General features: G+C 50.0%; 1 protein-coding gene across 3 annotated transcripts in view; it reads right to left on the bottom strand.

The window, feature by feature from the left end:
- TXNDC16 (thioredoxin domain containing 16) overlaps positions 1–12,235 on the bottom strand; it is a 71,208-nt gene that overhangs the window by 22,794 nt on the left and 36,179 nt on the right. For 2 of the 3 annotated variants that reach the window (XM_051772107.1, XM_051772108.1), the window contains exons 3-11: positions 8,935–9,138; positions 7,871–7,953; positions 7,064–7,137; positions 6,211–6,285; positions 5,743–5,864; positions 5,165–5,255; positions 3,040–3,196; positions 1,723–1,889; positions 1,333–1,393 (exon numbers count right to left, since the gene is read on the bottom strand). In XM_051772107.1, coding sequence (XP_051628067.1) covers positions 1,333–1,393; positions 1,723–1,889; positions 3,040–3,196; positions 5,165–5,255; positions 5,743–5,864; positions 6,211–6,285; positions 7,064–7,137; positions 7,871–7,953; positions 8,935–9,103 — 999 coding nt within the window. In that variant the 5' untranslated portion in view covers positions 9,104–9,138. The remainder of the gene's footprint in view (positions 1–1,332; positions 1,394–1,722; positions 1,890–3,039; positions 3,197–5,164; positions 5,256–5,742; positions 5,865–6,210; positions 6,286–7,063; positions 7,138–7,870; positions 7,954–8,934; positions 9,139–12,235) is intronic. The other variant, XM_051772109.1, reaches the window with a different exon arrangement.

The raw sequence follows: 12,235 nt of genomic DNA, 5'->3' as shown, positions 1-12,235 counted from the left end.
CTCAGTCCAGGCTGATGTCTCCTTGTGAGGAAGTAAATGTGGCTAAGTGGGATCCTGTGGTGAAAGTGAACACCAGCTCCACCTCCCAGCAACTTAACATAGATCCAGGAGACTGGAGGAGAAATCCCAGTGGCCAAGCAGGGAAGGAGAGCATCAAAGTACAGGGTCCACTTGGATATCTCCTCATTAGGGGGGTCAGGCTGGGTCCAAGCAGCCCACCACAGCCTGGGAAACTGGCCTAAAATATCCTTTATCTCATGGAGCTCAGCCAGGAAGAGTATTCCCAAGAGTACAGGGGCTGCCAGCCCATGGAAAGGAAAGAGCAAAATGTATTTCTCAGAAATGAGACCTTGTCGGCTTAAAACCAGTTCTGGCTCTGGCTCAGACAAAGGCACTGGAGAGAAAAGGGAAATTTTATCATGAACTGAGAGAAAAGACAAACTGCTGGCACCTCCCCCGGGCTCTGAGAGGAGCAACACAACATGTACATCCATCACCAGGGCATGGGAAGCCCTGGGGGGATGCTCAGGTCTGATCCTGCGTCTCTGCAATCCCAAGTGTGACAGTTCAGGTAATCAAGGGCAATGTGTGCTCCCTGGAATCTGTCAGCACCCAGTTCCATCTCCCTCACAAGCTGGGTCAGGCCCCTCCAGAGTTTAGCTCATCTTGATCAACCTCATTCAACTCACACCCTGCCCTTTTCTCAGATCACTGCCAGAGGCACTTGGTTACATGAGCTCAGCACAGACCTTTGGTTGTTTGCTTTTAGTTTCACACTCATTCCCTCTCCTGTCTTTTGACACCTTTCCCAAAGGGATAAGGACCTTTAGAAGCCCAAATCTTTGGGGAATTTGCACGTGGATATAGTTCACAACCTTGTGTTGCCTTAAGGTGTAAAGGAGGTGTCACCCTATGTTTTGAGCCCAAAATAAACTCAGTATTTTATCTTTCCCATCAGGCACAATTGCTGTGCAGCACCCAACCTGGGCAACTCCAAATCACAGAATCATCATGGAATGGTTTGGGCTGGAAGGGACCTTAAAGATCATCCAGTTCCAACCCCCTGCCATGGGCAGGGACACCTTCCACTAGCCCAGGTTGCTCCAAGCCCCATCCAACTTGGCCTGGAATACTCCTGGGGATGGGACATCCACAGTTTTTTTGGACAACCTGTTGCACACACACGTGCATCTTGTGAAAGGCTCTTCCCCTCGAGCTTCAGGGAATGCTGTCAAATAACAACAGAGCCAAGGAACACCCCAACACCTCTCCAGAGCACCGTGCCCAGGTAGGGAAATAAGAGTTGTACAGTGAAGAAATCCAGTGTCCAACCTCATCTGGTGTCTTCAGCGCGACGTTGGACCGGTGCAGAACGTTCAAATCCACGAGGTCCCTTCCAAAATACACAGTGGACATTAGATGGGGCAACATGTCACCCCTCCTCTTTCTGCCCTTAATTGGAGAGTAAAATACAACCTTCCACCAGTGCTAAGCTTCCTTTCCAAAATCTCTCTCAGTCTGATTGTTTTTCCACTTCTAAGCCAGCAACACTTCCAAGCTAATCTGATTCTGGACAAGTCCTTAAATGTGACATTCTCAGGATATAGCCTGGTTTTACTGCCTCCCATCCAAATTTAAGCCCACCAACTGACATCCTGGAGTAACCAAGCTTGGAGACACCACAAAAATCAAGGAGAGTCCCAAAACACTTCAGAGAAATACCTGGACAAAAGGGCAACTCCTGCTTTGCCCAAGAGCTGCCAGGCCACAAACTCTGCTGTCCTCCTGTCGGCCTCGTAGGTCTCCCTCTGGCTCAGGATGAACACCAGGGGTAGCCCGAGCTGTAAGTGGACAGTGGAGACCTTCTCTGGGTCCTCAGCAACCTCTGTCTGGAGAACAGACATGGTTATATTGCAGCACAGCTCCACAATTTTTAGGTACCTCAGCTCTTCTCCTGCACAGCCCAAGCCACCAAGTGTTCCCCAGCCACAGGAATGAGGAGATCCTCAAGAAAAAGCTTCCAACCCCAATTCCAAAACATGTATGGAAGCAGAACCCAAACAATCCCAGTTAAGCTGTTCCAACACGTCATGACTTTCCCTGGTAAAAACCTGGGCCTTATTTTGCATATTGTTTTTTTATGGCTCAGCAACTCCAGATGTCAAATCCCCACTCACTTTTATTCACCTGGCATCCATTCCCCGGGGCAGGTGGAAAATCCCAGCCACAACATGCAACAGCTGGAATCCTCTCCCTTCCTGCCTTGGACAAGCTGCTTCATGACAGCATGGAGCTGCTTGAGGGCTCCATGGGCCTAATCCAGGAGACTGGCTGAAGGAGGCACTTCCCAGTTCATCTGCTCATCCTCTTGATGGGCAGAGATGACCAGTGGGAACAGGAGGCTGATAAAGTTTCTCCTGCCCCGTAGAAGGAGGAAATAGGAGGGAACCTCCTGTTCCTTGTGCTCACCAAGGCATGAAGGACTGATATCAAATTCCACAAAGTGCTGAGCTTCCCGTGGGGAGCCTACAGGAGCAGCTGAGGACATTGGGACTGTCTAGTTTGGGAAAAGAAGGCGAGGGATGTCCCTGTTGCTCTCCACAGCTTCCTGAGGGGATGTTGAGGGGGAAACACTGATCTCTTCAGCACATCCAGGGATAGAACATGTGGAAATGGTTCACAGCTGCATCAGGGGAGGTTTAGACAGGACAATAGGAAGCATTTCTTTACCAAGAGCGTTGTCAAACACTGGGACAAGCTTCATATGGAGGTGGTCAGTGTTTAAGAGTCATTTGGAAAATGCCACCAGTAATTTACTTTAACTTTCAGCCAGCCCTGAATTGCTCAGGCAGTTGGACCAGATGCTTGTCCAAGCCTGTTACTTGCTTGGACCCAACCTGGGAGCTTTGCCATTAACTTTTTGGGGAAAGGGCAGATTCTCACGCTCAGCTTTGCCCTCTGCTCTCATCCCCCTCACTCTCTCACCCACCCCAGCTGCCCTGACACCCCCAGCCAGGCTGATCCTTGTTCCCATCATACCACCAAGGGAGCCCCCATGAGCTTGAGGTGCCTGTGGATGTTGAGCAGGGTCAGGGGTTGTGCCAGGGCTGTTCTCCTGCAGGGCTGTGCCGGGTCCGTGGCCCTCTGGCAGTGGCAGAACAGCAGCCAGGCAGAGGATACGTCGGGGTCATCACTGCTGTGAGGAGAAACAAAACCCTGAGCAGGGCTGGAAAATGCCCTGACAGAAGGACCAGGTTTGCTGACATGTTTTACAGGGCAGGTGATCCTCAAGTTCAGGGTTTGACAGGGTTGTGGAACAGGCTGAGAGAGCTGGGGGTGTTTTGCCTGGAGAAGAGGAGCCTCCTTAGAGCCCCTTCCAGTGCCTAAAGGGGCTCTAGAAGAGCTGGAGAGGTATGGAATGACAGTACAAGGGGTAATGGCCTTAAATTGAAGGAGGGTAGGGTTAGATTAGATATTATGAAGAAATTTTTGGCTCTTAGGGTGGGGAGGCCCTGGCACAGGTTGCCCAGAGATGCTGTGGCTGCCCCTGGATCCCTGGAAGTGTCCAAGGCCAGGTTGGATGGGGCTTGGATCAACCTGGGCTAGTGGAAGGTGTCTCTGCCCATGGTAGGGGGGTAGAAAGAGGGTCCCTTCCAGCCCAAACCATTCTGTGATCCTATGATTCTATGACCTCCTCAAGAGTCTTACTATTGACACGTACAGCCACGTCCAGGTGCCTTTTGGAACTGTGCTGACCCTCACTGACCAAGTGCTCCCAAAAGATCCCAATCCCAAAATAATTGACCCAGCTTGAGAAGGACACTAATAAAGCTTTTCTCGGTGGGAACAGCCTTGCCAGTGCAATGGAGACCCTGGCAGGAGGAGAAGAGCTGAAATCTACAGCTTTGCTCATGTCTTTCACCAAACTGGTGACATCTCACAGGCTGTACAAAGAATACTCCACCTTTTGAACAGTACTGTTTCGGGCTGTGCCAAAGGAAGCAGTGAGATCAAATTCCCTGGATGGCTCCCTGCTTAGTTGTTCCTGCTCTGACACCATCATCACTGGTGTTGGCTGGTGGGTTAACTTTGGGATGTCAGGTGTTTTTTCCTATGCAAACATTCCCCACCCTAAAACAGGGATCACCATGTTTGCAAAGGGATGTAATATCTGGCAGATCTTAAGGGATTTAACATATGGAAGAGCAGAGGGCAGTATTAAGCCCCCAGATCCTGCTGCCCTGACTGCTGAAAGCTGTTCCTGTTGGCAAAGCTCCCACCATTCCAGCAGCTCAGGATGTGGCCGCTGGTGCCCTCGATGCTTTAAGGAGAATTAAGCCAATTCCTGTCAAACGACAACCGTGCCATCTAGTGGCAGCCACAGCACCCTGTCCCTAATATCCTACAAGGATGGGATGGCACCTCGGGAAGGACTACTCTGGTGCCTGCCCTGGTGCCACCTGTGACAAAATCCCAGGTAAATCGATATAGAATTATTAAACTTGGAAAAGCCCTCCAAGACCATCGAGTCCAACCGTTCCCCCAGCACTGCCAAGGCCACCACTGACCCATGGCCACGAGTGCCACATCCACAGGGCTTTGAAATCCTTTCAAGGATGGGGACTCCATCACAGCCCTGGGCAGCTGTGCCAGGGCTGGGCAACCCTTTCCATGAAGGATTTTTTCCCTAACATCCAATCTAAACCTCCCCTGGTACACATTGAGGCCATTTCCTCTCATCCTGTCCCTTGTTCCCTGGGAGCAGAGCCCGACCCCACCCTCCCCACCGCCCCGGCTCCCCCCTCCTGTCAGGGAGTTGCAGAGCCAGAAGGTCCCCCCTGAGCCTCCTTTCCTTTAGGCTGAGCCCCCCCAGCTCCCTCAGCCCCTCCTGGTGCTCCTGCCCCTTCCCAGCTCTATTCCCTTCTCTGGACACACTCTGGCCCCTCAATGTCTTTTCCATCATGAGAGACCCAAACCAGCACAGCTACTCCAAGGCCAGGAACATAAGCAGGAGCTGCTTTTGGAAAAGCAAAACAGATCTGACTGTCCACCCTTGGCATCCTAACACCACCCCAGATTTGACCTGGGAATCTGAGAAGCCAGGAGTGCAGCAAACCTTTGCAGGGAAGCAGCTCTCCATGGTGAGGGGTGTGTTTGGACATACCCAGTGGCTTTCAGCAGTGCTGCCTCCGTGGTCAGAACAAACTGGTGGATGGTCCCATAGACAAAAGCCGCCTCCATCACAGCTCTGTGCTCTGGAAAGGGAAAGGGAAAGGCAAGATGAGCTCATTTCTGCTCCCTCCAGATTTCCTGGTTCGTCCTTCCCAGGTGTAAATATCAATTCCCAGGCACTTAGAAGCTCTCTGCACAAAGCCACAGCTGTCTGAAGACACACTGTGAAGGGAAGGGAGCAATCAGCATTCCTGATCCCCAGCAAACACACAGGTGGTGTTTGTGAATCCATTCCACTGCAGAACCAGAGAGCTGGATTTATTTATTTTGAAGACGGCAACTTGCTTTCCCTCTCCAAGTCTCTGAAAGTTTTTGCTCCCAGCAAAACCCTTCTGGTGCAACTCATCCCTTTGGAAACACAGCAAGACATATGGAAGTGGAGAACTTGTGGCTGGGTGGCCCTTTCAGGTTTCCATTTGCAGCATTTTGGGTCAGAAACTCAGCCCCCGTGCACCTCAGTCAAAAAAGGCTCTGGCAGGAGAGCAAAGATGGAAAGCTGAGTGTCAGTACCTGCTGTCCCAGTAGCTGGTACGTAGGCAAAGACCATGTTTGACTTCCCTTTCAACACATTCTCAATGTTCTGAAGGTCTGCCAGCGTTTCAACATATTTGACTTCATTAAAGAGCAGGGCACTGAGGAGACAGAAAAGAAAAAATCTCATTGACAACTGTTTGAAGAGTAAATTTGCAGACACAGAACCATGATGGGGGAAAAAAAAAGGTAAAATTCCAGCTTCTTGCTGGCAGGTTGGAGATTCACAGCCAAACAGGGCTGCCCAGATGTGTGCTGGTGATTCACATGAAGGAGGAAGATTTAACAGGGTCAAACCACATCAAAGACAGAAGCAAAGCCAAACCTTCTGCTTGGTTGAGAGCAGCCTCTGGAATACTTGGGGTTGGTATGTAGGCAAAATGTCCTGTCAGCAAGTGGGAGTGGGAAATGAAGGATTTCACAGGGATGGATGTGGTCTGTACTTACAACAAAACGTTGGCGACGATGGAGTTCACATCAAACAGGGCATCGGTGGGGAACTCTCGGATCAGGATGTTTCCTCTGGGGAGGGAAGAAAGAACCACCACAGGAACTGTGAGAGATTCATTCCACTTGGCATAAGGGAGCCTGGGAATTCTCTGAAGCCAAGACAGGCACAGAAGGATAGGGAGGACGATGGAGAAATGACAAAGCATGGCTCAAGGTGCCTTTGACACAAGCTGGGAATTGTTCAAGCCCACGTACCATCAGTTGAGCAGGATTCTGCTGCACTCAGGGACATGGGTCAGTGGTGGGCTTGGAGTGCTGGGGGAATGGTTGGACTTGATGGTCTTAAAGGTCTTTTGCAACCTAAATGATTCTCTGATTGTAAGTATAACAGTCAGTGAGAACTGAGATGATACAGGAGCCTACAGAGACCCAGGGCAGAGGAGTCACCCACACCAACAGGAAGAGCACCAAGGAGTGTTTCCTTCCAGGGCTAGACCCAAAACCTCGTGGTCTGAGTGTTACTCCTGGGGGACTTGGTGGTAGGAGGCCACAGGGACAGGAGAACACTGATGGAGGACTTCTCCTGTGGCTTCATCCCACAGCTCATCCCTCTGCTGCTCCAAGGAACATGGGCAGGATGGGAGGTTTCACACTGAGGACAAAGCATCTGCTTTGCCTGTGTTGGACCTTTCGGGGGCACTTTTTGCTAAACTCTGTAGGTCACTGCTGTGCTCATGGCTCCTCTCTCCCTCCACAGACATCTCTGACCTCTGGCAGTCTTTCCTTCCAACATTTGCACTAGAAAGGGATCCCAGTGCAGTGCCCAGAAATCCCCAGAAATCCCCCTCACCTGAACAGGTAGGCTTTCCTCAAGGCATTTTCTTTTCCACAATATCTTGAGACATCCTCTTTGGGACAATTAACCTAGACAGCAAAGGCATGTCATTAGACATTCAGCCCCTACATACATAGAGCACTACAGCTTTCTTCAATTCAAGAGTGCAAACACAGCCTTTCCAAGACTGCTAGGAGAGAAAATTCAATAAAATGGAGTACAGAGATGGAGACTGGAGTTTGTACTTCAGTTCTCCAGCTCAGCCTGCTAATTTGGCTCAGATGGGATCAAGAGATGCCATGATCTGCCCAGAATATTCAGGTGACAGATTACTGCTTGCTTATTAAACTTGGCCTGTAGCTGTAAATTAAATATATATATAAATATACATATATATATATAAGCGCTTCTTATAGTCTAAATATACTTAACTGAAATTTTAATTTCCTCATCTAAATCTGCATAAAGTTTCAGATAAAAACTCTTTCATATGAAATATTTATAGTACCAAGCTGAAAAGAAGTGAACCAACTCCATCCATCATGGAAATCAGAACAGGTTCCCCAGAGAAGCTGTGGCTGCCCCTGGATCCTTGGAAGTGTTCAAGACCAGATTGGACAGGGTTTGAAGCAACCTGGCCTAGTGGAAGGTGTCCCTGCCCATGGCAGGAGGATGGAAGATGGTCTTTAAGGTCCCTCCCAACCAAAACTGTTCTGTGATTCCATGATCCTATGAAAAATGTGTTCACCCCTTCCCTACCCATCTCCTCTCAGATCCTCCTCCCTCCATCCTGCCCAGCAGTTTCCCTCTGTGCCCCTTTACCTTCACCACAGAAATGCCATAGTCCTGGAGGGCCTCGGCCGAGCTCTCAATCTGCTCCAGGAAGGGCTGGGCACCAGGAGAGACTGAAACACAACAAACCCTCTGCAAGTTCTCAGGAGCATCCTCCGGCCACACACTGAGACCTGGGAGCTGTGCTGGTGCCTCATCCCACACCGGTGTCTTTGGGAATCACACCCGGGGATCACGAAATGGCAGAACAACAAAACAAGGCCAAAGATCTCCTCCTAATCCATGACAGCCCTTAGTTCTCCTGCATGTAAGGGATCACCCTTCCCCTGGTATGAAAGAGAAACTCAGCCCCTTTGAGGGGAGAGTTCCTTAGGAGACTGGATTTCTGTTCCATGGTACCTACAGAAAATATTCCAGAAAATTAATGAAGAGGTTTGCAAGGGTGTTCCTGGGGACACAGCCAGGAAAGAACCCATCCCAGGAGGTCTCTGTCGCTCTGAGCACTTGGAGATGCACAAACACTGAGCTTGACCAGCTCCCTCTGGGGTTAAAAATCTCAAGAATTGGCTCTTCATTGAGGAGGACCACAAGCTGATTGGAGGGATGGAGCACCTCTCCCTGAGGAAAGGCCCAGAGAATTGGGATTGTTCAGCCTGGAAAAGAGAAGGTTCTGGGGTGACCTAACTGGGGCCTTCCAGTACCTGAAGGAGAAACAAGAAAGGTGGAGAGAGACTATTTACAAGGGCCTGGAGTGACAGGACAAGGGGGAATGGATTCAAACTGACAGAGGGCAGGGTTAGATGGGATATTGGGAAGGAATCCTTCCCTGGGAGGGTGGTGAGTCCCTGGCACAGGTTGCCCAGAGAAGCTGTGGCTGCCCCTGGATCCCTGTAAGGGTCCAAGGCCAGGTTGGACAAGGCTTGGAGCAACCTGGGATGGTGGAAGGTGTCCCTGCCCATGGCAGGGGGTTGGAACTAGATGAGCTTTAAGGTCCCTTCCAACCCAAACCATTCCATGACTCTGGGATTGTTCCACTTTCATCCAAGCCTTCCTGAGCCCCAGGCTGATGTCAGTGCCCACCATTAAACACTTACCATGAGGGGTGAAAAAGGCCAGGGATGCTCGTCCAGCTTCCAAGCCACTGAAGTAGCGCTGGGGGCTCGGCTCCTGCCGCAGCCCCGCGATTCCCGGCCTTGGGATGGAGGAAGCACAGAAGAGCAGGAAAACAAAGGAAGAAACCCATCTATCCCCTTGGGCTGACATGGCTGTTGTCAGCTACAGGCACAGGAGAGTCACGACTGGGGAAAAAATAAAAAAAATATATATATTATACTTATACACACACAAACACATATGTGAGTGTTTGTTCAGGCAGGTGCAGCACAACCATAATTTCCAATTGTGGAAATTATTATTAATGTGACACAAACATCTCGGGGACATCATTATTTAGTCACTCCAACACCACTCAGACAACTGCAAAGAGGACAGCAAAGGCCATTCTCTTACTTCTGAGTGGTACCTTCAAGCACACAGACCCTCAGTGCTGTCCCTTTAAGGCTGGGTTTTGTCCCTCCTTTTTATTTTTTTTCAAGTCAAACACAAATTAAATGTACAGGCAGAAAGCAGTGACAGTGTCACACACAAACCCCCACCCAAACTGCTTCAGTTCTTGCTAAAGAGCTTTGAGGATGCCAACAGCATTTGTGTGTCACTGAAAGGTGTCTGCAGAGGGAGGGGGCAGGTTGAGGTTGACAAAAATCAAACGGCCAGTTGAGATTCAAGTATCAGACCTTCTGTTTCTGTGCAAAATACACATTCTGACCCCTGTTTATGGTCAGAATGAAGAGGAATTCTGCAGGTATATTTATGAGGACTCTGTAGCTGAAGTCCTTAACATGAGGATGCAGTGCTGGTGCTTCAAGAACACATGCTCTGGTTTATTTTTTATAGAATAACTGATTTCTCTCTTGTATTTATAAGGATTTACGTAACTTAAATGGATGCTATTTTTAAAAGTACTGCTGTTTTCTTCTTTGCTCTGTGCGCAGCAGTCCTGATACAATTTAACCTCTCCAGGATTAACAAAGGCAGCAGATTACCCTTGACCTAATCTACACATAGCAATAAAATCAGACAAGAATTCTGCAATATCTTTTCTGCTCCTGGCTGCTGGTTTTGCCATCTCCTAGTAGCCACTTTTACTTTCAGGGAGAATCACAGAATGTTAAGGCTTGGAAGGGACCTTAAAGATCATCCATCCCAAACCCCAGTGCGTGTATTAGGTCTGAATTTTCCTGAACAAACTGATTTTGGTGGAAGGTGGCCCTGCCCACGGCAGGGGGGTGGAACAAGACGGTCTTTAAGGTCCCTCTTGACTCAAACCAATCTGGGATTCTGTGCTTCCATGCCAAATAATGGGAGGAGGTTAAAGAGCCCTAAGGATTGAAAAACACCTTCTTCCCACTCCAATCCCCTGTTTAACACCAGGTTCCTGCTCCTCAGGTGTTCTTTGGTGCTGGAGTGTGGCTGGTCCCCAGTCAGCAAAGGGACAAAGCTGGAACTGAGGGTGTGTTGCTTTGCACCACGAGCTGCAGCTGCTTCCCCCAACAAACACCTCTGTGTCCACGGACTGCCAGTCCCTCCAACACCCTGTCAGATGCTGTCAGCTTCCTGTGGCTGCTCTGGGATGAACCCAAGCTCACAAACCACCAGGGAAAGAGCCTCTGCTGTGCTCTGAGAGCGAGGATTTAGTGACAGCCAGGCACGCTCAGCCTCGCAGGCTCCTTCTCCCAGAGGTGGGGTGTTGGGATCCAGGCCTGAAGGCACAGCGGAACAAAGACAGAGCTGGAAAGACATCAGTGTTTTCTTTTCATCTCAAAATCTCCAGTTCCCTCCTTTCCAGCTTTGGGCAGCATCAGGCATTCCTGGTCCTGTGCCCTCCCATCTGTTCCCCTGGCTTACAGAGGGGACAGGGATCAGGGAGGGGGGGGGTGATATTTATGAAATTACAAACTTGGCTACAACAGGATGGAAAAATAAACACAATCCTGGCATGTGGGAACGAGCCCAGGTCAAATGGGAGAGCTTACTGTCCAGGAAGCAAGAGCAGCAGCCTCCAAGGACTCAAAGATGTCACGGCATTATACCTCGAGGAGGGTGACAGCAGCTTAAAACACAACTCCAGCCTCCAGGGAGACCTGAGAGCCCTTTACAGGGCCTAAAGGGGCTCCAAGAGAGCTGGAGAGGGACCTGGGACAAGGGCCTGGAGAGACAGGAAAAGGGGAAATGGCTTCCCACTGCCAGAGGGCAGGGTTTGATGGGATATTGGGAAGGAATTCTTCCCTGCAAGAGTGCTGAGGCCCTGGCACAGGTTGCCCAGAGAAGCTGTGGCTGCCCCAGGATCCCTGGAAGTGTCCAAGGCCAGGTTTTGACAGGGCTTGGAGCAACCTGGGCTAGTGGAAGGTGTCCCTGCCCATGGCAGGGGGCAGGAATAAGATGAGTTTTAAGGTCATTTCCAACACAAACTATTCTGGGATTCCATGAAAAATGTGTGCTCAGCCCTTCCTTACCCATGTCCTCTCACCTCCTCATTTCTCCATCCTGCCCTGCAGGTTCCCTCTGTTCCTCAACAATCCAGACCTGAATATTCAGCTTTGAAGCCATTTCCTCTGTCACCTCTTTCCCATCAACAGAAAATTAACACCATAGGGCTGAAAACAGACCACTGACACTTGCAGGATTGCCGGAGATGTGTGAAAATACCACGGATGTGTGAACCAGCTTTGTGTCACTGCTGGGAAACCTTAAGCCCATGGACCAGGGGCAGCACAGCACAGATGGAACACAAGGCCTGGTTCATGTTTCCACTGTTGTCATTCCAAGACAGAGCCAGGCAAGTTGGTCAAGGTCACTGTAGGTGACTTAAAGTGAAAGCAAATACACCAGAGACATTCAGCACAAACTCTTGTGTGGGCACAAATTGCTTGTGCCACATCAGTTGCTTGGGAATCCTGCACTGGGAAACCATGGACTGTGATCCCTGAAAAACCTCTGTGATCCCACCTGCTTTCCTGACACTTTCATCACACAGACACCAGCTGCCAGTATTTATTACTGAGGAAGCTGAGGGTGATGTGGGGTGGGTTTTGAGCCTCCCATGACAAGGAAGAACCACTGTTCTACTGGAATCACAGATTGCCAGGCCAGCTGGGTACCATCTCCATCATCCATGGGCTTCCCTGAACTCTCCCTGGTGGAGAAGCACCATCAGCCTGGACTTTAATGCCAGTGATATAAAATCTACACTTCATGTCCTGTCCAAATATCAGCACAGAACTACAAAACAGTTTGGGTTGGAAGGGACCTCAAAGACCATGTTATTCCAATGGACAG

This window comes from Manacus candei, unplaced genomic scaffold (genome assembly GCF_025592945.1).
Source record: "Manacus candei isolate 608988 ecotype Guabito, Panama unplaced genomic scaffold, ASM2559294v1 h1tg000150l, whole genome shotgun sequence".
NCBI classification, from domain to species: Eukaryota; Metazoa; Chordata; class Aves; order Passeriformes; family Pipridae; genus Manacus; species Manacus candei.
This window is presented reverse-complemented; position numbering and strand designations above follow the sequence as displayed.